This window comes from Calliphora vicina, chromosome 1 (genome assembly GCF_958450345.1).
Source record: "Calliphora vicina chromosome 1, idCalVici1.1, whole genome shotgun sequence".
Classification (NCBI taxonomy): Eukaryota; Metazoa; Arthropoda; class Insecta; order Diptera; family Calliphoridae; genus Calliphora; species Calliphora vicina.
Genome location: NC_088780.1, coordinates 83,090,386 through 83,113,634, shown reverse-complemented (window position 1 = coordinate 83,113,634; position 23,249 = coordinate 83,090,386). Strand labels below are relative to the sequence as shown.

General features: G+C 30.7%; 1 protein-coding gene across 1 annotated transcript in view; it reads left to right on the top strand.

Annotated features, from left to right (window-relative positions):
- The window catches only part of LOC135963259 (probable ATP-dependent RNA helicase spindle-E), a 39,898-nt gene extending 17,806 nt beyond the window's left edge, over positions 1-22,092 (top strand). Inside the window, exons 7-18 of the mRNA XM_065515038.1 lie at positions 7,854-8,008; positions 11,279-11,445; positions 11,521-11,851; positions 12,152-12,288; positions 15,136-15,761; positions 15,854-16,004; positions 16,081-16,305; positions 20,280-20,621; positions 20,807-21,376; positions 21,439-21,560; positions 21,617-21,835; positions 21,908-22,092. Of these exons, the coding sequence (XP_065371110.1) occupies positions 7,854-8,008; positions 11,279-11,445; positions 11,521-11,851; positions 12,152-12,288; positions 15,136-15,761; positions 15,854-16,004; positions 16,081-16,305; positions 20,280-20,621; positions 20,807-21,376; positions 21,439-21,560; positions 21,617-21,835; positions 21,908-22,046 (3,184 nt within the window). The 3' untranslated portion in view covers positions 22,047-22,092. The remainder of the gene's footprint in view (positions 1-7,853; positions 8,009-11,278; positions 11,446-11,520; positions 11,852-12,151; positions 12,289-15,135; positions 15,762-15,853; positions 16,005-16,080; positions 16,306-20,279; positions 20,622-20,806; positions 21,377-21,438; positions 21,561-21,616; positions 21,836-21,907) is intronic.
- The last annotated feature ends 1,157 nt before the right edge of the window (positions 22,093-23,249 follow it).

Genomic DNA, 23,249 nt, shown 5'->3' with positions numbered 1-23,249 from the left:
ATTTAAACATTTCGCCAATTCATGACTTTTTGTCCCATATTCAAAGTAATGCTGTGATTAATCATGAAGTCTGCACCAATGATTACTTCGTCCACAATATCGGCAACAACAAAGACATCATTTACGCTAATACCACCAATAGTTAGTTTCACATTAACTTTACCATGGACAGCGCACAGAGGGTTGAAATGTACCAAAAGTGGCGATTAATTCAAAAGCTGAACTTCATCTGTTTCAGTCATGTTTGGTATTGGGTTAAAATTGGGCTAAAATTACAGTTGTGAATAACTTACTTTATTGGCAGTGAGCGGACAAAGTCAAATAATTTTTACAAATTTTGCGTGCTGTGGTTAAAATTGAAAATTGTGATATTTCGAGAGCTTATATTTTATGGTAAATCTGTTAAAAGTAGAAATATTAAAATGGAACCATCAACTTCAGGTATTTGAGAACATAAATAAATAATTTTTGTTTAGATAAATGTTTTGAAAATATTTTTTAAGATTTTTTTTTAAAGTTCTCCATTATTGGGGTTTTTTCGATATATAGATTGAGTTTAAAAAAAATAAGGGCGAGATCGGGTAAATTCCATTAAATGCTCTTAAAATATGAACTTTCAGCTTCTATATACAGAAAAAAAATCGTGCGGGTTTATTGAGGTTTTTTACTTATTTAAGTTATAGAGAAAGAACTGCTCTTGCTAAAAAACATATTCTGATACAAAATAGGTTAAAACATTTTTTTCTTACATTTTTTTTAAAGTTGTGTTTTTATGTATTTATGATTGTTCATTAAAAAATTTATTGTCTTTTGTGGCTTTTTTTTTAAAAAAAATTGTACATTTATAAAATTTTGTGAAAAACAAAAATTAGATTTTAAATTAAATTTATGCTAATGTAAATACATATAATAAATTTATAATTTTATTTTTTTTAGTAGCTCATGAAGTATGCTTTAATTTCCAATTTTATTCATTAATTTATCGCTTTCCATTCCCAAGTTATAGCATAAATTTTGAGCTAAGGTATTTTTTTCCAAAAAACAATAATGCATTTAACGGGTTAAAAAAAAATTTGTTTAAACTTTTTTTTTTCTAAAGTGCTGTGTTTTTATGGATTTATGATTATTCAGTACTAAAAAATTATAATATTCTCTTTTATGACTTTTTTGAAAAAATTAGTAAATTTATACAATTTTGTGTAAAACAAAAATTGGATTTTAAATTAAATTTATACTAATATAAATACATACAATAAATTTATATTTGTATATTATATTATTTATATTATGTTTTTCCAAAAAACATTAATGCGCTTAAAGGGTTACAAATTTTTTTTTTAACCTTTTTTCTAAAATGCTGTGTTTTTATGTACGGCTTCTATGAATTAATCGCCACTTTGGGTACCATTCAACCCACTGTGCAGCGGCAGGATCTCCAGTAGCGGTGCGTAGACTTACATTGCAAATTGGTTCCATCGATTTCTTTACTAAATCTGTTCTGATGATAGACTGCGACGCTCCCGTGTCCATAGTAAGGATGTGCTTCCGGCCGTTGATGTACCCACTAGCAGTAAGATTGTTATTTTCCTGTTGCAGTACTGATATGGAGATGGTAGGGCCATCAGGTGTGGGTGTCAGATCCTGTCCCTCAGTGCAAGCTCGCTTTAAAGGTGGCTCCTGTAATGCTTGATGATTCGCCTGATGGTTATTTTTTGATGCTGAAACATATCTGATTCGCTTTATTGGTGCTCTGCAGTTTCGCTGAATGTGACCCATTTTTCCACAGTTATAACATTTAACTTTGGCTTTAGTTTGTCACTTACTTAAAGCCTTAAACTGTCTCTATTAATTCCTTTAATTCGTTGACCATACTTCTATCATTTTCAGCGACAACCTCGATCTTCCGCACATTACACACCTGGGGCTTTGAAATTATCTTTGATGTTTCTTGCGCCAGTGCAAATGAGACTGTTTCAGCAAATGATGGTTTAGGTTTATCACAAACCGCATGTTTTATTTCAGGATCGCGAATGCCATTGACGAATGCCTCTATCTTGATATGGTCCAAAAATGGGTTGTTTTCCCCTGGATAAGTAAGCTGTAGCAAACGCTCGATTTCCAACGCAAAATCTTGTAGCGTCTCATTGGGTTTCTGCACTCTACCACGCAATTCCATTCGGTATAATTCTTTTTTATGTTCACCACCGTACTTACGTTGTAGCGCCTCCATTATGTCATCATAACAATTTCTGCTGTTTGCTGGCACGCTTTCAAGAACTACTGCTGCATTCCCTTTTAAGGCCAATATCAATTCTATAGCTTTTTCTTCATTGTTCCACATGTTTCTATTGGCAACTGTATCAAACTGGAACTTGAAAACATTAAATGGTGTGCTGCCATCAAAACTAGGGGCCTTTATTCTGCTAGATGCTTCTGAAATAACTAGAACCGGCCCATCTTGGCATTGAAGATTATTAACCTTTGTTTCTAGGTCATGCAGTTTTTGATCAACACCATTTTCTAAATCTGACACCTTTTGGTCAATGATATCCACTCTGCTGTTAATAACCTCAGACATTTTCTGAATTTTCTCATCTGTAGCTCGAGGGGATTCTTGAAGTTTCAGCTAAGTGTTTGATAGCTTCTTTGACTTCAGCTTTAACCTCAGCACGAAGTTTCTCGTTGTCGGCAAGAATTTTCTCATTGTTGACTCGAGTAGTTTCTAAGATGGTTCTAGAATTTTCGTTCAATTTCGCTTCCAGGTTCTCGTTATTTACTTTAGAAGTTTCTTGAAGTTTCATTTGCATTCCTTCCATCTTTTCCATCATAGCCGCAAACATTGTGCTTAAATCCATGCTGCTTGTTGCTGAACGTGTAGAAACTTCCATTTCTTCCTTATACTCGAATTCGTAAGCTCCAATGTCAATATCAGCCTTCTCTGCAATTCTGCCTTGTTACCTGCTGTTGGTAGCTCCAACTTACTCAATTCTTTCTTGAGTTGTTCAACTTTTAGTTCCTCAAACTTATTAATTTGCAATCCCACTTCTGACACCAATTGTTACGTTTTAACCTTTTCAAAACGTTTGGTTTATTTCCTTTAAATAAACCGGATATTTTTGATTGCAAATAAAAGCCGTTTAGTAGTTTGAAAATTTATAAATTCGCAGAAATAAAGACACACTTTATAATGTACACGAATTCAATTGAAAAACACAGCACACTTTAAGGCACTCAGTTGATGTTTATTTGAATAGCGTCTCTGATAAACTCACTAACGACTTCAACCTCTGCCACTATTTATAACACTGCATTACCATCTAGAAAGCTCTATTTCTACAATGTTCTTTAACTGAATATTCGAATTCGAATATACGGTCGCAGCAAACAGCGTTGCCAACTTACGATCAATGGTCAACTCAAAGCTTTTATTTAATAATGCCCACAGATATGTTACAATTTGCTATTACAGCATTGTTATTTGAAAGCATTATGCTACTTTTAAATCAGCCCTTAAAATCGTTATATTTGAATTCAAGTACAATTTCGTAACAATATGTTCCACTGTTTCTAGTTCCTCAATATCCTTGCACGACCTACGGAAGTCCTATGCGCCCATATCCCATTTACCAATGAAGGCACCAATTAACCCAGTCTATATTAATATAGTCCAGATCCGAACTCTGCCTGACCTGTGTTGGATACCAACACAATCTGGTATAGTTCCAATAACGCTTCAAAAGCTCTCTTACAGTGCAGCACTATGCTCGAGAGTACCATATGGCATTTCAAAGCCCTCAGTGCTACCGGAATATCTACGTAAATTGTCACTGCATAACTCTCTGTGGAAGACGCTGCATTCGTCTGTATGACAGTTTGATGTCCTTATTGATTTTATTTAATTATAATTTCTGTTTTAAAGTTTATTTAAACAATGGAACTGATGTGATTGATGTAATAAAAAAGACTATTGATAATTGAATATAGTACAATTATATAAGAATATGATTGAAATCATGGTAGTAACGTGGTGTGGAATGGAATGTTGAACTCAGCTTTTTCTGCGATGACTTCTGCCGTTGTTTTTATATCGGCTTGAGTAGGTCTAATATCAGCCGAATTTCAACGGTATAGATTTCCCTTCGCATCCTCAACCAGGTATTAAATATTGATAGTAGCTGGTTTCCAGGTTTTTTGATTATTCGTTCGCCCCTGCAGGGCCCTGGCATGCTGATGAGGATTGGAATGTAAGAAAAGATAAGCTCACTGTTTATTGTTGGAGTTTTGTTTAAGCTTTGATATTTTTACAAATAAAGCTTGCGAGTCTGTAATTCTCATTCACTCTATAGCTTGATTTGTATAATATCTTTAGTTTTTCTAAAGCCTTTTAGGAAAAGGTTTCCTAATGATCTGTCCAAAGCAACCAGTAAAATGCGCATAGGAACTAGCTTATCCCCTAAATATGAAATTATTTATATAATTTTTCAGAGAAAATAAAATTTGGTTTATTTTAGAAATTGGTGTTGGTGCGTGATGTTTTTGATTAAAAATGACCTAAAAAAAATATTTTCATTACTTATACAACATTGACCACGTGGTGGTAGCCAAAAATTTCGCCAAAATTAGTAATATCCCTAATGTGCACTTACTCGAACTATACTTAAAAATAATGTTAATATCTTCGAGAACAACAAAATTACCGAATATGTATTTGTTGTTACTCGGTTTTATGTTTACTAGTTAAGTACAGGTTTGTTGTACGCTCGCACTCTCAACATACATGAAGAGAACATATCGTGTACCAAGCGACAACCAAACTTCAAGAAGTACTTGCCTCTTGGATGGTATGGGGAACTGGTATGGTGTTTGAACTTCCAGCCCGACGAAAAACATCTAAACTCATTGCTTGAAAATTGAGGTCCATTATCTGTTTCTAAATTGAGCGGTGCACTATGTGTCCAAAAGCCAAAATTGCGGCAAAAATTATTTCCAAGGGATCTAGCATCATAAAACTTTGTGTAGAGACTCCTGCTGCTAAAATAAGCATTTTCAAAAAATTGGCAATAACCCCTCCCCTCTTTTCTGATAAACCCCTCCCCCACCAACTTACAAACATTTTCAAAAAAAATCTCAATTTTCAAAAATCTCTATTTACAAAATGTAAACTTTCATAGCTGTTTATATATAAACTGATTTTTTGAATTTTTGCCGCAAAAGTTGGAAATGGGCACATAGTGCGGTGGTCCAAATGTTGAAAATATTTCCTTTAATACAATGACTAGTTTTGTAGTTGTTTCGGAAAGCGTTTGAAACTTGAGGTATAGCTGTCGATGAAAACAATGTACTCTTCGTTGTTAAAATGAAACAAGTCTGTAGCACCTACTTCAAAGCCGTGTCTGGGAATCTCCTTTTCGCCAATTTTTAGCTTGTTATTGTTTCGCTGGTAAATTTATTGACACAATTTAGGATGTCTTTGCTCATCTGTGGTCAAAATACCGATTCTCTGGCCATTCTTACGCACTTGGCATTACTAAAATGTCCGCTGTGAATATTGTTACGTTTTAACCTTTTCAAAACGCTGGTTTATTTCCTTTAAATAAACCGGATACTTTTGAAAATTGTAACAACTCTTTATTTCTTTAAAATGTACAACAACAGAATTAATGTTTTTTTATACACGTTTATAAATTCTCAGAAATATAGACACAATTTATAATGTACACGAATTTACTTGAAAAACACAACACACTTTAAGGCACTCAGTTGATGTTTATTCGAAAAGCGTCTCTTATAAACTCACTCACTACTGCAACCTCTGCCACTATTTATAACACTGCCATCTGCATTCTAGATTGCTCTTTAACTGTCAAAAATCTGTGGTGTACTTACAATGTTCTTTAACTGAATATTCGAATACAGCGTTGCCAACTTACGATCAAATCAACTGAAAGCTTTTATTTAATAATGCCCACAGATATGTTATAGTTTGCCATTACAGCACTGTTATTTGAAAGCATTATGCTACTTTTAAATCAGCCTTAGCTGATGGCCCTGGCAGCCAGTGCTAATATTTTCCTATATTATTCTTGTATTTATCTATAAGATTAATATTAAATAAATAAATAAATCAGCCCTTAAATCGTTATATTTGAATTCAAGTACAATTTCGTAACAATATATTTTAACATACTGGCTCTCATATTGAGAGGTAGCTCTTCTTTTGATATTGGCCATTACAGGTTTTATCATTTTGGATTTCCTTTTTCAATGTTTCTAATTCTTTGTTGGCGATAGCCAATATGGTTTGAATTTCCAAATCTTCTTCTTTTTCTTTGTTTCTTGCCTTGTAACAGTCGCGACTCAGTGCTAAATGTATTTAATGTCTGGCTTAAATACAACTTTGAGATTGTAGGTTCATATCTCTCAACATGAGATTGTAGGTTAGTAAACTCAACCTAATTCTTTGAAGTCTTGAAGATGATGAATGTAACGGTTTCTGAAAAATTAATTCCAAAGGCTTACGATTATTTGACGGAATTTTTCCCATCCAAACTTGATTGCGAGCGCATCTTTTTCTAATTGAGAATATCAATATTGACACTCTGTGAGCGATTTGGAGCTGGTGTCTACCTGCAACTTTACGTTTTTGTTGACATCGTATAGTGTTAGTACGGGTGGTTTACTAATAATTTGTTTAAGTTCTTCAAAAGAGTTTTGTTGGCAAGTGTCCCAGTAAAACGAATTTGTTTTTTCCAGTAATTGCCGGAATTTACTCAGATATGTAAATTTGACTAGTGCCCTTTGTAGTTGTTTTCGATTCTCAGGAGCTATAAGGCGACTGACTGCATCTATTTATTTTCTTTTGCTCAAATAAACATTTTTCCTTGTTTAGCTTTAGGCTATTTGTTTTAAAAATTACACGTATTTCCTGTAAGTTGTTAGCATGTAATAGTATATCGTCTATTGCGACTTTTACATTTGGCAGTTTTGACAATAGATTTCGAATAATACTTTGAAATGCCTTTACCTCTCTCGCCAGATACCACCGGACAAAACTCTTAATTAATGAAAAATGTCTGATGAGCAAAAATAGAAAAAAGTGAAATTTTCAAAAAATGTTTCAGAATATAGAGATTTTAAATTTTATTGTGGTATATAAACTTTTTTTAAGAAAATCTATTTTCACATTTAAAAAACTTATCTTTTTTTGGGTAAAAAAATTAAATTTTTTTCTTTTTAATTTTTGAACGATTTGTTCGAACATATGCAGATATTTAAGATATTTATTTAACATATTGGAAACAGCAGTTGATCATGTCTTTCAAATAGAAAAAATCAATGTAATACCTCTATTCGTTTAGCCACAAAAAATATCTATTAAAATTAAAAACGCATAATTATCTTCACTTTCCTGATTTTCACAACGTCCCAAAACTACAAACCTAAGCTTAAAATTCACAATATGATGTAGAATTTTGTTTTCTATCGAGTTGCATAATTAGTTTTTTTAAATTTCTTTAAATTAATTTTGGACTTTTTGACCAGGCTTTCTGGTTAAATGGTCATAGTGCTCTGTTCGACATTTTTAAAATATTCATTTGTAATTTTTATATACAAATTTTTAACGTAAAATTTTTTAAATATTTATTTTTTATTTTGTATGTATTCAAAAAAATTAAAAATATGTTAATGTCGCTTACGATAAATTTCGATTTCTTTTAATTTTAACTATAAAGTTTATTGTTTCGGAAAATGTCACTTACTTCAATTTAGCTTAAAAGGCTTTAGATATTGAATTATTACAGCCTATACGCAAATAACTATGTATATAAATTAAAAAATATTTCTTCTTGTAGCAATCAAGTACGATTGTGTCCAATTCGTTTACACTCTATCATTTCGCCAGATGAACAAGTTAAAGTATTTAATCGTCCACCTCCAGGTTATAGAAAAGTTATTCTTGCTACCAATATAGCTGAGAGTTCTATTACAGTTCCAGATGTTAAATATGGTGAATATTGTGCATCTATTTACATACACATACATACGTTAGTCAACAAATTCATTTCAATATGGAAATATTTGAAAATTTTTTGAGTTAGGATGTAATTCTGCAAACAAATAAATTATTTTCATTTATTTTTGAGTAGCATATGTATTTAGAATATAGATTTATAAAAAAAACACTTAATTGAAGAAACCAAAGTATAACAAGTAGTCCAACTCTCAATTTTTTCAAATTACTCTCTCACATATACGGGTACCGTGCAAGGTTGCCAACTCTTCAGCTCTGAAAATGGCTAGATTTTGAATTAAAAATGGCTAGAAATGGCTAAAACCCATAAATAACTGAATATAAATTCATAAATATTACATTTCTTGCCTCCATTACCACGAAGTCTGGTTATGTATTAACTAATAGCTATACTGACAGTTTTCAAAAATAATTTTTACCGACTTCGTGTTAATGGGGTTTAGCAGATTAACCCGCATTTTCTCAATCTCCGGTTATCGTTTTTCGTAACGATATACTGTCGTCACGATAAATTAAACAAATTTCTGGGCACTTACATTCAAAATGGGATCCATGAGGAATTGCAAAATTGATTTTGGAAACAATTTCGAAGCCTGTTTTCAAAAAAAACAATAATATTCTCATCAAATCCTTGTCATTTGATTTTTAAATATTTCAAAAATGATGAAGAAAACTATAAAAGAAAAAAGGGTAAGACAAAATAAAATGGCTAGATCTTCCGGCTAGATTAAATCTAGCCATTTTTTTATGGCTAAATGAAAATAAAATCGCTAGATCTAGCCGGAAAATGGTTAAATTGGCAACCTTGGTACCGTGTGACCTCAGAGAAATGTAAACAAATGAAATGTATCGAAATTTTAACTTTTAATTTTTGATAAAATAACATTCTTTTACACATTATTACTTTAACACATATAATTTTATATTTTTTTAAACACTTTTAGCACACTTTCATTGTTAAAAAGTTTATATTTTGCACAAATCAAGAAAAAAATATTTTTGGAAATTCTGACATGTATTTTTTTGTTATTGTAGAATTTAAACTATAGGACAGAGTTACAATTTTTGGTATTGAAAATTCATACAAATTCAAATTTAGAACATATTTATAAAACTCTGTTGTCTGTAGAAAATTTAAAAGTTACCAACACTTGTATAATTTTGTTACTCACACATGTTTAGAGTTAGGTACTTTTTTACTAACACATGTATAGAGTTAGGTACTGTTGTCAAAGAGTTGGAATACTTGTTATACTTTGGAAGAAACCATATCGGAAATATGAACGATTTTTTAAGAGTATCACTTTAAAACAGTGTCAAACAATTGTTTTCAAAATTCAATATAGTACCAGACTAATAAGAAAAATGGCCAATAGGCTTTGAAAAAAAACTTATTTATTTATTAAATATTGTTTTTATTATAATAGCGTTATATCAAGATAAGCAAATTGCTCCGCATAAAACGTATTCACCATGCCAGGAAAGCGTACTGATAAAAATATAATACAGTTAATATAATATAATTTCCATAAAGGAAAATCCGCTAAACAGTTGGCTGAAATATTCCGCATTCAACTCAGAACTGTTTACAACATCATAAACCGTGCCGAAAAGGAAGAAAGGCTGGAGTTGAAGAACTCAACTGGAAGAAAACCAAAGGTTTTACGTCGTCATGAAAAAATAATTATAAAAAGCGTTGACAATAATCCTCACATGAGCACAAGAATGCTAGCTAAACAGCTTAAAAATTACTGCAATGTGAACGTGTCACATGAGACAGTTCGTAAGGTCTTGCTAAAACACAAATACTCGTCACGGATTGCAAGAAAAAACCATTACTTTCACCAACTAATATTGAAAAAGACTAAATTTTGCAACGAACTATATCTCCTATCCAACCGAATATTGGAATGACGTAATTTTTAATAATCATGATAGACCAAATAAAGTTTGGAAAAAGCCGCTTACTGCCCTTGAAAATAAAAATATTATACCCACCGTAAAATTTGGTAAGTTATCTGTTATGGTATGGGCTGTATTTCTGCAGAGGTGTTGGAGAAATCAAAATTTTGGAAGAGACAATGACTAAAGAAATTTATTCGGAGATACTAAAAGGTGAACTGACAAGAAGTGCTGAAAAGTTTGGATTTTATGACCCAGAAAAAATACACAAATTAAAATATAAACTATACCAAGATAACGATCCAAAGCATAAATCCTATTTATGTAGATCTTGGCTCCTGTACAACTGTAGCAAAGTTCTAGATACACCTGCCCAAAGCCCCGACTTAAACCCCATAGAGAATTTGTGGACACATTTCAAGAAAATAGTTGCCAAAAGAAGCCCAAAAAATAAAAATGATTAATAAGGATTATAAAAAAGGAGTGGGCCAAAATTCCTATGGAATATGACTTTTCAAAGCTCATTGCCTCAATTCATAGGAGGCTACAAGCAGTTATTGCCGCTCGCGGTAGCCATACAAAATATTAAACATGGTTTTTTTTCATATTTTCTTGTGATGTTCTGAGTTTTGAAAACAATTAATTGACATTTTTAAAAGCACTTTTTTACGTTTTTTTGCTTTTTCTTTCTGGAAATATTGGAATATTTATTTTTTTTTGTCTTTAAGTAACACATACATGTAAAAGTATAAATATTAAAAAAAAATAAAAAATTACTTCTTTTTTACTGTTTCAATTGAATTGTTTATAACAAAGAATAAGACCCCTTTCACACTAGGCAATTTAGTCTCTTGTGTTTGTAGATGCCAGAGGTAATGTCGGCTTAAGGAGAAGAAAATTTGACATGCTGTTTTGTTGTTGGGCAAGAGACTTGCGCAACTAAATTGCCTAGTGTGAAAGGGGTCTAACGTTTATAAAATAAATTAAAATTTTTTTTATTTTGAAAAGAATTTGTTGACTAACTGTATATATGTACATATAAAATGCAAACAGCCCTATCAAACATTTTCCAAATTAAAATTATAATTTGTCTTATTTTTCTTCCTTTTGTTGTCTATTTTTATAAAACAAGAAACTTATTTGAAAATTTTGAATGTATTCACGGCAATCACAATAATTATAAGTATCATGCATGTTGATGTGATTGTGCGAAAGTTCGCATTTTCGCGAATTTTGTGTACTTCAACATGTTTTGAATTTTTGATAGTTAAGGCCTTTTGCATTTTAGGTACCCGATATTTACTTAATTTTGTCTGATATTTTAATTTTTACTTTTTCTTACAGTAATTGATTTTTGTTTGACCAAATTATTAGTGACAGATACTTCCACTAACTTTACAAAATTGGAAATACAATGGGCTTCCCGAGCCAACTGCAAACAACGAGCTGGTCGTGCTGGACGTGTAATGAATGGACGTGTTTATCGTTTAATACCACGTTCATTTTATGAAGTACATGAACACATACATACATAAAATGCATTCACAAATTTTCAAAATACTGTAACTTTGTTGATTTACTTGCAGGACTTTCTGGAAAACTTTAGTAAACCCGAAATGTTGCGTTGTCCTTTAGAAAATGTTGTTCTTAAATCCAAATTGCTTGATATGGGTTCGCCTCCATATGTGCTTGCTCTGGCATTGAGTCCGCCAAATACGCGTGATATACACAATACGGTTATAACATTAAAGGAAGTTGGTGCTTTATACAAGTACGCGAATGATCAGTACACAATCGATGATGGCGATATAACATTTATGGGACGTATAATGGCTTTTTTGCCATTGGATGTGCGGCTAACACGTTTAATAATAATAGGATACGCTTTCAGTGCATTGGAAGAATCAATTATTATAGGTAAGTGGTCTAAGTAAAAAGAACAAACAAATTAAATGTGCAAGTTTTGCTTTGTCACATATCGTTAGCTTAGTGAGCTAATTTCTAATTTCAAATTAGAATGGATAAAAATACAGAGCTAGTTAAAAAAATTTTACAATTGTGTTTCGTTTTATCTTATTCATATACTGCTAAGTCCATTTTGTGATATGCAAATGTTCTAAGATATTAAATTTATTGCCCACTAAGCTAACGATATAATTTTTAATGAATTTATAATTAAAATTAATTACGTTCATATGTACATATTTGTATATACAGCTGCTGGCTTGAGTGTACGTTCAATATTTAATTTTCAAAACTATAAACATTGCGGAGAAATAAATGCTTACATAAAAAAGCTGTCATGGGCCGATGGTTCTGGTTCAGATTTAATTGCTATCCTTAAAGCATACAGAGTAAGTAGAAATAATTCAGAATAAGTAGTAATCAAAAATCAATTATGTATCAAAATTGTAATAATATTCGTAACAAAGAAATATGTATATAAGTATGTATACTAGAGTTAATTTCAAAAATTTGATTTGAAAAATTTAATTTTTCTGAAGGTTTTTGCGTAAATAAAAATAATGCCGTCCGTTTTTTTTAGAAAATTTTCACTTTTTTTTTAGAGCACATATTGCAAATCTGATTTCACCAGAAACTCTCTTTGTACGGAGATGAAAAAAATATTTATTCATTCCCCCTCGAAATAATTCTTTGTTTGTTTTATTGTGTTTCTCAAAATATATCTCTTCGTGAACTGGGCCGTTTTTAATAAAGGCATATTTTTTTTTTACAAATATTTGTATTTTTTCCAAGAAAATACATACAATAGGTTTCATTAGAAAGGTCTTTTCAAACAGCATCTAACGACATATATCTTATGTCCAACCTGGGGTGTTATTGTGTATTTTGATTTGAATCAGATATTTTACGAATTCGTAAAAAACGTAATGTATTACGGATTTGGTGACTATGAATTAGTTTGATGACTAATTTGGAAGACGGAACATGCCCATGAGAAAAAAGAATTATTTAGTGAAATTAAACATAATGGTCAGTCAATTTGTGATTCAAATGGTAACTGTTTAGGTTGCATCCTTTTGATAATAACTACATTAAACGTATTATACTATTTTTAACAACGTTAAAATCTATTGTTGCTTCCTTTTTTATGCAACTTTGCTGGAAGTATTTTACAAGATTCTAGCGAGTAAACCGTTAACGGGTACTTAAATATTGTTGCTTGTTATTTTAGCATTAAAAAACACTTGTCAAATTGTCTTCGACATAAGCAATACGTACATCTTACTAAAAAACGCGATATACATCCCATTACAAAAATTCACAAAATGTTTGCTGGGTAGGTTTAACTCACCAATGATGCTCAGAGTAAATAAACAATAAGTGAGAAACACAATTTTTAGTTTAATTTAGGTTTAAACGAAGAATGTAGATTATCTTTATCCCAGAAATTAGATCTTAGTGTTTTAACCCTCTAATACCCAAGGCACTCATCCTAAAAATGCCAATAAACACAAATATAACTGATTTTGCATTTCAAAAACTCATGTAACAGTTGCTAAAAAACGCACGTAAATTATTTTAAAAAGCTTTCAAAGTTTTTGAAATGAAATATCAGTTATATTTACATTTATTGGCATTTTGCGATGAGTGCCTTGAGGCATGCTTAAGCATTAGAGAGTTAAAAAAGTTTTAAGTTGTGCCTTAAGGCATGTGAAGTTTTTGTAGCTGAACTTTTTTACGAAAGCTGAATGAAAACCAACTGAAAAGGCTCAGACCAACTGATTTACTCATTTTGTACTTAAATGTTAATCGTTTCGTTTTCTCTCTTTGTCACTTGAAAAGTTTTTGTTTTGTTTTTGCTCATGTACAATACAATATAAAATTTTTGATATGTTTTGTATATTTTGCAAACGTTTGCGAAATGTTTTGTTTGTTTGTTTTCATACTCCGATTGAAACTGTTAAAAAAATATTTTTTTATGTGAATCAATCAAAGATCGAAAATAACTCGTCCATATACCAAAAAATCCAAATTGTGATAAAAATAAATCACTGAAAATAACAGTTATAAAATAATTTCTATTTAAATGGTTTGGTATGACCTTTATTCGTTTTTGTTGTTTTTTAATGGTTTGGTGAGAGATAAACAATTCATTTGTTCTTGTTCTTAATAACTGTTACTTTCTCTTTTATTTACATACAATAACATATTATTAGTAATTTATAACAAATTATGGAAATAATATGATAAGTATGAAGTAATGAAGTCTGAGTAACAGAAATGAGAATTTTTTTTTTAAATTGTTATAAATTTTTTGATAAATTTTATATACAGTATAAAGTCTACATACAGGAATTCAAATTAAATTTCTTTCGTAGGAAGCTGTATTTGTAAGTTAAAAGTAATGAAATATATTTGTTAAAAAAATAAATTCACACTAAAAAAAAATTAAAACAACATCACTTAAGTCGGGTTTAGCAACATTTCCTATCACGTCCAAAATGTCACCGTTATTAGAATTTTTGATTCTGAGTCAAATAACGACATTTTTTTTTGGTTTTTTGGGATTTAATGTTCAAAATATTATGAAACTTAATAGCCCCGCCCACCCAAAAGTAGGCGTGACCGAGAATAATTGTTGCGTTATTTCACTCAGAATCAATAACTCTAATAACGATGAACTTTTGGGCGTTATATGATTTTTTTTTTGCTAAAATCGACATAAGACATGTAATATTATATATCTCATAAAAAAAACTAAAAAAAAAATGCTTTAAATTAAAGTAACATAATAATTTTTTCTGTATGTAGACTTTCTTGGGCTACTGTATTTATGCGTTGATTTGCATCAAATGCATTTTTGCGATTTATGTTTCATGTTCGCAAATAAAAGTCACAAGCTGACATTTACGAAAAAAATAAATTATAAATAACTCATCCAGATTATTTGTGTCTGTTTCTTTTATGTTTCTCTCAATCCCAAACCTAAAATGTTCTCGAATAAATCACTCTCTCAGTGATATATCACAAAAAATTATTTTTAAATGGCTGCGAATGAGAATTTACTATTGAAATTAATGTAAACCTGTTATTTTCGGTCTCTGGAATCAATGCTTTAGTTGATTTAAAGAATTATCATTGTTAAACTTGATATTTTACAAAGAATTTATTTTTAACTAATTTTTGGAAAAGCCGAAGTAAAAATTATTCCTTGTGTTATTTTGCATTTTTTTTAGGCGTGGACTTCATTAAAGCAAGATGAGAATTTTGATGAAAGTGAGAATGAGTGGGCTAATCGAAATTTCATTAACATTCGTTCCATCCGAGAAATGCATTTATTGGTGAAAGAAATCAAAGGGCGTTTAAAAGGGGTTGGTATAAAAGATAGCAATCAATCTCAGTTTTCCCAGTGGGAGGAATGGGAAAAGGCAACTATTTTAAAAGTTATCATTGCTGGTGCCTTCTATCCAAACTACTTCATTTATAACAAACTGAATGACATGGATAAAGAGCGAACTAAGTATCACATTTTGTGTGGCCATGATCCCTGCAGGACAGTATATTTTAGCAATTTTGATACACGACACATTGGTCAATTATATACACGTTCCATCAAAGAACTATTTAAAAATGTGCAAATTAATCCGAAAAATATTGACATAAGTTTCCAATCGAATTCGGAAAGAGTTTTAGTTATTTTCAAAAATGATCCTGAGGACGATGGAAACGAAAATCAAAGAATCACTAACAATAAGACTCAAGATAGTGTCCGTGTCAAAATGCCTGGTGCTGTGTGTACAGAGGTGTACAAAGCTTTAAGGATGCGCCATTTAAATATGCCAACGGTTTTTGATGTAATGGAGTAAGTTTATCATGATTAAATTGCCTAGAAATATGGACAAAAAATCATTAATCTATAATAAAAAAGAATATATTAACATTTTATACTTAAAGATCACGTTCTGGTGTAAAATTTGCCGAGGAACATGGTCTTGGAGCAATGTGCGACGGAGCATGGAAACCAACTAAACGTTTGTTAAAGAATGCAGAACTGGTTGTTCTCCCATCCGTTTTTCAGAAAAACATTAGCGGCTATATAACACACGTATGCAAATCACTGTCAATTTTAACTGCATTCGTAGAAACAAACTTATAAGATTTTGTTTTATTCACAAATTTAGATTGAAAATTGTAGTAAATTTTATTTTCAACCTCTCTCGGAAATGGAGCGTATGCAAGAAATAGAAGAAATGCTTAATAATCCAGAAGACATAAGGAATTGTAAGTTTCCTCATAATGCCACTTTGGCCACAGGAATGATACTTTCAGCACCGTTCGAAAATAAATACCATAGAGCTAGAGTTATCAAGACCATTAATCAGATGAGACAGCATAAACAAATCAAGGTGCGTACATAACTATACTATAAAGGCCTTATTATTATCAATTTTTAAATTTATCAAAGGTTTATAAACAAATTTTATTTGAAAATTCTGTTTTATAAATTTAAAAATTGATTATGAATAAGCGGGTAAGTATATTAGATCAGTCTTAAAATTTAATATGATTAGGCAATTGAAACAAATCTTACATTTTCCATAAAGTTATTAAACAAAGATTTCAGCAGTAATCTGCCATCATATGGTGGTCCCATCTTCCTTGATATCATCCTTCCATTACTGGTATTTCTTGGTCATGTGGAGTGTAATTATAAGCGAATGAAAATATTTTTTTGGGTGCATTATTTTGATGTTTAGAGCACATTTACATTAGACAAAATCTTGTCCGATTATGCGTTGGAGCCACTGTATATCTGGATTACTAAGTCATTAATATAGACAATATGGATATCTAATGATAGATATAACAAAGACCTTTGCAACGACGTATATAGTAAGTGTCACCTACAATGGGTCAAAATCGCAAAATATATTTTTAACCCGAATATTTTTCACCAAAAGTGAAACCAACCAACACTCATTATTGATGCAAATTAAATTTCGGTTGTGAAGATGTAGTGGAATGTTAATGTAGTTAATACGATTTACCCCCATTAACACGACGTCTGGTTAGGCCTTAACTAATAGTTATACTGTCGGTTAAAATTATTTTTGTATGAAAACTGTCAGTATAACTATTAGTTAAAACATAACCAGACTTCGTGTTACTGGGGGTTAGAGTTTCACAATAGCTTTAATTCAATCAAAATGTATTTGGAAATTTTCCTCGTATTATTTTAAGAAGTTTTTGTAGTGTTGGTTTGTTTTTTAGCATTGATGAAGGATAATTTGCAGTATCTAGCTATGTCATAATTTGGAGTATAATAATTGTGTTCTGTTTATTATTGAGTAATATTGTTTTGCTGATAAACATTTGCTGTGTTGTGTTTGTTAAAGTTTATGGCCGCTGCATTTTGTTTAATGGTGTTTTGAAATCATTTTAATATAGCATATATAAGAGGTAGATCCAGTATGCATTGATGTTGAGTACCTAATGTATGGGTAGTTAACCTGGATATAGCTGCTGCTTACACGTGCTGTGTTTTTCTGGGGATATGAATATGTTTGACTTATGTGTGGTACTAAATGATTGATATACTCTATTACAGTTCGTTTTCTGATAGTGATTGCTTTTCCCTATTTATAGTTTTATTCCAGTTCTAATGTTAGTATGACAAATTGACTCTTTGTGGATTGAAGTCATAATTCTTTTTTGTTTTGACTCAGTTTGATGTAGTTGTTGTTTGTATGCTGCCTAAATCATCTTTGCTACTACTGCTGTTTCTCCAAATATATGAGAATTTTCTTTGTGGTACTTCTTTGTTGGACATTTAGTTGACCTTGTGTATTATTGATTTACCGAATATTGGTATTGATATTTTGATGAGCTTAGGATTTTAATTATTATTGCTGGTGGCTTTTGACTTTTTCTTTGAGGATGCTGTAAATATGTTATGGAGTTCTACTGTTTTGGGTGAGAAGCTATTATTTATGTTGGTAATAATAATAATGGTATTGCTGTCTTTAGATTATGTTTTGAGCATTGTTTGTATATTTGGAGCTGGTACACTTGAAATTATCTATTTTGCCTTCAGCTCTATTATTGTTTATAATTGGATCGAGTTGCTCCATTGCATTGTTGATATTTTGGGTATGCTGATATCTTGATTGGTCTTATTTACATAATTTTCTAATTTCTATACTGGATAAGTGTTCTTCAGTTGACAGTTCTATTGTTTGGGTTGTATCTCATTTTCATTTTATCTATTTTGAACGTGATATTTGTTCGCTGGATAATTTATCTAATTCATATTAGCTTTTGATTTTTTTGTGTAGAGTAGTTGGCAGTTTATGATGTAATTCACGTCACCACAATATATTGTTATTGTGATTGTGTTTTTGCATTTACACAGGAGTATAGAATGGTGTTGTATTTTTTTTCCTTGATGGACCTGGGTTGTTTTGAGTGTTGTACTTCTTGAATTTTTTTCTCAATTGAACTCAATAATTTTTATTATACAATGAGTTTTTTTATTTTTTTTGTTATAATTTTAGACTTGTAGTCACGAATTCTGTTTATTGTTTTTTTTTTTTTTCTCTCTCTCTCAACCATATTTTACTGAACCTAATTGTATTCTTGAATTTATCATTTAATATAGAGTATGTATTCTCACTTTAATATTGTTGGCTACAATTTTGTGAGGTTTTGTTTTTTGTAGTTTAAATGTCTTTATTATTATCTATTAATTTAATTGGTTATTTGCTGATCCCATTACTATGAGTTAATTTTCAAATTATATATTGATATCTTTTAATTTTATTATTATTTTATGTATAATCAAATTGTGAGTAGTATAATTGGAACCGATTATGGCCTATTGGCTAGGATTCTGTTACTGAATGAATAAATAAATAAAAAAAAAAAAAAAAAAACTTGATGAAAGAGGGATGAGGAATATAATTTCTGCCGACCAATGCACAGTGGTTTAAAAACGTTTTTTTCTCGGGAACTATTGGAGATATTGTTACAAAATTGCATATGGTTGGACCTAAGTATATAGCCCCTCAAAGTTGGTCACCTCGGGTCTTACATTTAAAAAAAATCCGTTTATGGTCCGAATGAGCTGAAATTTTAAATATAAATAGTCGATGAGAAGATCTACAAAAATATGCTTATATATGTATGTATGTAGGTTATCTTTTGTAGATCTTCGCAAGGACTAAAAAGTTTCTAAGCAAGGTATGAATTGATTTTATTTTTTATTTATTCAGTAATAAAAAGCCAATTTGGCCAAAATAATATTACATAATAATACAATAAACCTAAGTATAAATACAGGTTAAATATTCAATAAATTTCATGTTACAATACTATCAAATGGGCTCCCCAGCCGTGATTAGAAAAAAAAGTAAAGATAAGTATGTCAAGATTTAATAAAAAAGAGACAATGAAATACGGTCCAGTTAGTGATAACGAAAACAAGAACAACATTAATTAAAGAGATCACGAAGGGTCTGAGAAATATTGTAAAAGTTTTACTTTGAAAACATTATTAGAGTGCGTGAAAGCACGCAACTTTAATGGCAGACTATTCCAATAACCTGTAATCCTGACAACAAAAGACCTAAATATCCTAGGGGGTACAAAGTGAGGATTCCTGTTGCGAGGAGAAAAAATAAATGCATCACATATAACAGAAGGTCTACCAGCTTTCATAATTTTATAAAACTTTAGCAAATTACGTAACTTTACAAATTCACTAAAAGAAAACCAAGAAAGCATTTCACAGACATGTTCTCTACGTCGAATATTAAAAGCTAATCTAACTATCGAATTTACCATTTTTCTGTATAATTCATCGAAAACATGTGTGTACACCTCGTTGGCAAGATAAGATATATGAATATGAATGACAGTTGTTGACGTTTAATAAGCTTAGAAATATAAAATCGTATTCAAACTTAGCAGAGAAATGTTTCAGTCATTAGAAATTAAGAATAATGGTTTATAATTTGTACTTTAAAAAAAAAAAAAAAATAAATTGCGTACAAACGAATGTTGGTTAAATTAATAATACAGTGAAATAGATCAGAATTATATTTTATAATTTATTAATTATGATGTAGTCTACCACTGTTTTAAGAAATTATTTATAAATGTAATGAATTGAAATCAATGCAATCATTTATCAGATTCTTATTTGGCCTCAATTAGTTTAACATACTAATCAATAATATTGATCCCAACCAAGACAACAGTTTTTTAAGAGCTGGGGTTCATTTCACCGTTTCACAGAACCAGAATCGACCCCCCTGGTCTAAAGTAATATTTAGATACATAGTATATTGTTCCAGTTAACTCATTTTCTTAACTACATTAGGTTTTCTTCATCGATTATGGTAATGTGGCAACAGTTGATTTTCATCTATTACGTTACTTCTCGGATAAAACTAAATCGTTGGCTGACATACCACCCCGATTGTTTGTATGCCGTCTAGTGATGATAGAACCATCTGCAGTACGTTCGCCCAATGAACAGTGGACGGATGAAGCTATGGAACTTGTGCAAGAATATGCAGATTCCGGTATTATTGAAATAGAAGTCTACTCTGTTGTGGATGGCGTTTCCAATGTAATAATAAAGAAGGATTATGGCACCCTTAATGAAATCTTAGTTGAGAAAGGCCTAGCACGCACATCTGATGAAAGTTTCATGTCGAAGGTAAATAAATTTGTAACATTATTCCTAACAAAAAATTATTGTTAAAAATGATTAGCTGCACTTAAAAGAATACAATAAAGTTGTTAAAAATAGTATGTGTATTTCATTTAAAATATTAAAATATTGCTTTTACTATTTATATTTACATTAAACAACTAAGTTAATATAAATTATTTTTCTTTTAGAGTGACCATGATTTTCGAATTCGCAAACAGTCGGTTGCTAATCGATTTTTAGATGAAGATAGTGCACGACAAAATGAAGAATACTTATTATCGATTAGGCCAGAAATCGATATGGATATAGAACCTCCACCCAAACATTTATGCAACAAAACATTAAAATTACGTGGACCCTACAGTCCTATCGAAATCAATTTATTTTCGGCCATACGCGCTGGCACCTGGAAAACAGTTTCACTCGAAAGAGAATCAGTTAATTTTATTCAAGTGGATAGTAACCCCAAAGACATGTATGAACGCTTAGTTGTGGCAGCCGATATTACCGAATCATCCAATGGTGACATTCTTGTTGCTCGAGCCACAACACTTATGCCTAACATACATGGATTTGGAGCTTTGATGACCTTACTTTTCTGTCCTACAATGCAGATAAAATGTAACAAAACACAAACCAAATATGTAGCAATATTGGCTGGATTGGGATTTGACGAACAAACCCACAACTCTCTATTCAGTGATCATGACATTGTGCTCAATTTAGATGTTGATATATTGCCAGACGATTTGGAATTGGTAAGTAAAAGATTGTATGGTGTTATACAATCGGTTAAAATATGATGTCTTTATGTTTCCAGATAAATCAAATCCGTTATTCGATGGATACATTATTATATACAAAACCTGAGCAGGAACGTCCACATTTGAAGTCAAGTGAAATAAATGATCTAACTACAAAAATAAAGCAACTTGTTTTAAGGTAGTAAATCTCTTAATGCACGATTGATAGCTTCTTGAATTATTCTGTATCTTTAGACTTTTAAGCAAAAATCGTAAATATATCGAGGTTCATGTTGGGCCAAATGACAACAAGTGGGAATATTTGGATGCAAATGATGTAATTGAACCGAAAAATATTTATGAAAAACGTTCATTATTTCCGCCACTTACATCCAAGCGTTTGTTTGAAGAAAAATACGACCGTATTCATGATCTTAATATGCACTGCCATGAATTACATCGAAAGAGACAATAGTTAGTATATATTGTTCTAAATTTTGAAAAAAAAATCTATAATTAAACTGTAATATTTTATTTATTATTTAGTGATGGTTCCATACCCGCAACTACATGTCGTTTATGTCATCAGCCAATTGAAAATATTGTTCAATTAAGGATCCATCTACTTTCACAGCTACATCGCGATAGAGAACACCAAATACGCTTTCAACCTCAGCCGATTTAAATTACAAAATTAAATATTTTACAGATTAAAGCTTATATTTTTTTTCCAGAATTAATTTTAAAATAAAAAATTAAACTTTAAAATAAAAAGTAAAATTGTTTACTTTAAATATGTAATACAAATTTTGAACTGCATTCTTTGAATATAGTTTGAGCTTTTGACGCATGTCCTTCTGTACTATAGCACTATTAGACCAGTAAAATTAGTCACAAAAATTACTAAATTGCAGAATGGAAGAAAGTGAAATTAAAATTGGGATATACCTTCGTCTTTGTGTATCAAGTTGTGATAAAAATCACCAGTCATGCTACTCGAGATTTTAAAATTCCATAGGGACAAAATATAAATATTTCTTAATTTTACTGATACTGGTAAAACTTAAAGTGGACGTCGTGTATGTTCAATTTTCAAAAAAATTTTCCGATTTCCAAAAAAATTACACATACATACATATATAATCTCCCCCTCGAGCACTATAAAAAAAACCTATCAATTATCTCTTATAGATTAGGAGATATTTGTATTTGAAAATTAAATTTTCAACATTATTACCCACCCTACTCCAGTTTTTTGATAACACCGATTTTCTCCATTTTTTCTTTATTGTTTTTTCTGCGAGTTGTTAAGTTTTCCCTAATTTATTTGCCACGTAACAAACATAAGGAAGATATGTTATATATCAATGGATAGGGGATTTTTCAAAAATATATATAACATTTGACAATAATAATTCTCTCCTTCGTCGGGTTCAAGACAAAATATCTTCAGTTTAACCTTCATTGAGTACGCGCCGCATCCTTACAAAATAACATAATATTATGTAGAGAAACACATTATATAAAACCTATTTCAGTCACAGTGGTTAGTAATCTAACCACTTTATTACCTTAGTTATTTATCAAAGAGTATAGTATAATATATTACTTTGTTAGCACAAGTCAACCAAACAAACACTAAATCACAAAGTAACACTGAATTTGATGAACAATAAACACTCTGACCTTTTTTTATTGAATCCGGGAAAATCCCTTAAAAAAACTGCGGTTTACAATATTTTCAAATTAATATATTAATACAACCAGAGGAACCTGACGGTAAAATTTTGGCAAAAAACTTAAACGATGACTTAAAAAGATTTAATTGTTTACGAAAATGCCAATGTCACTAACAATTTTGTAAAGACTCTAGAAAAGGTGGTAAGAA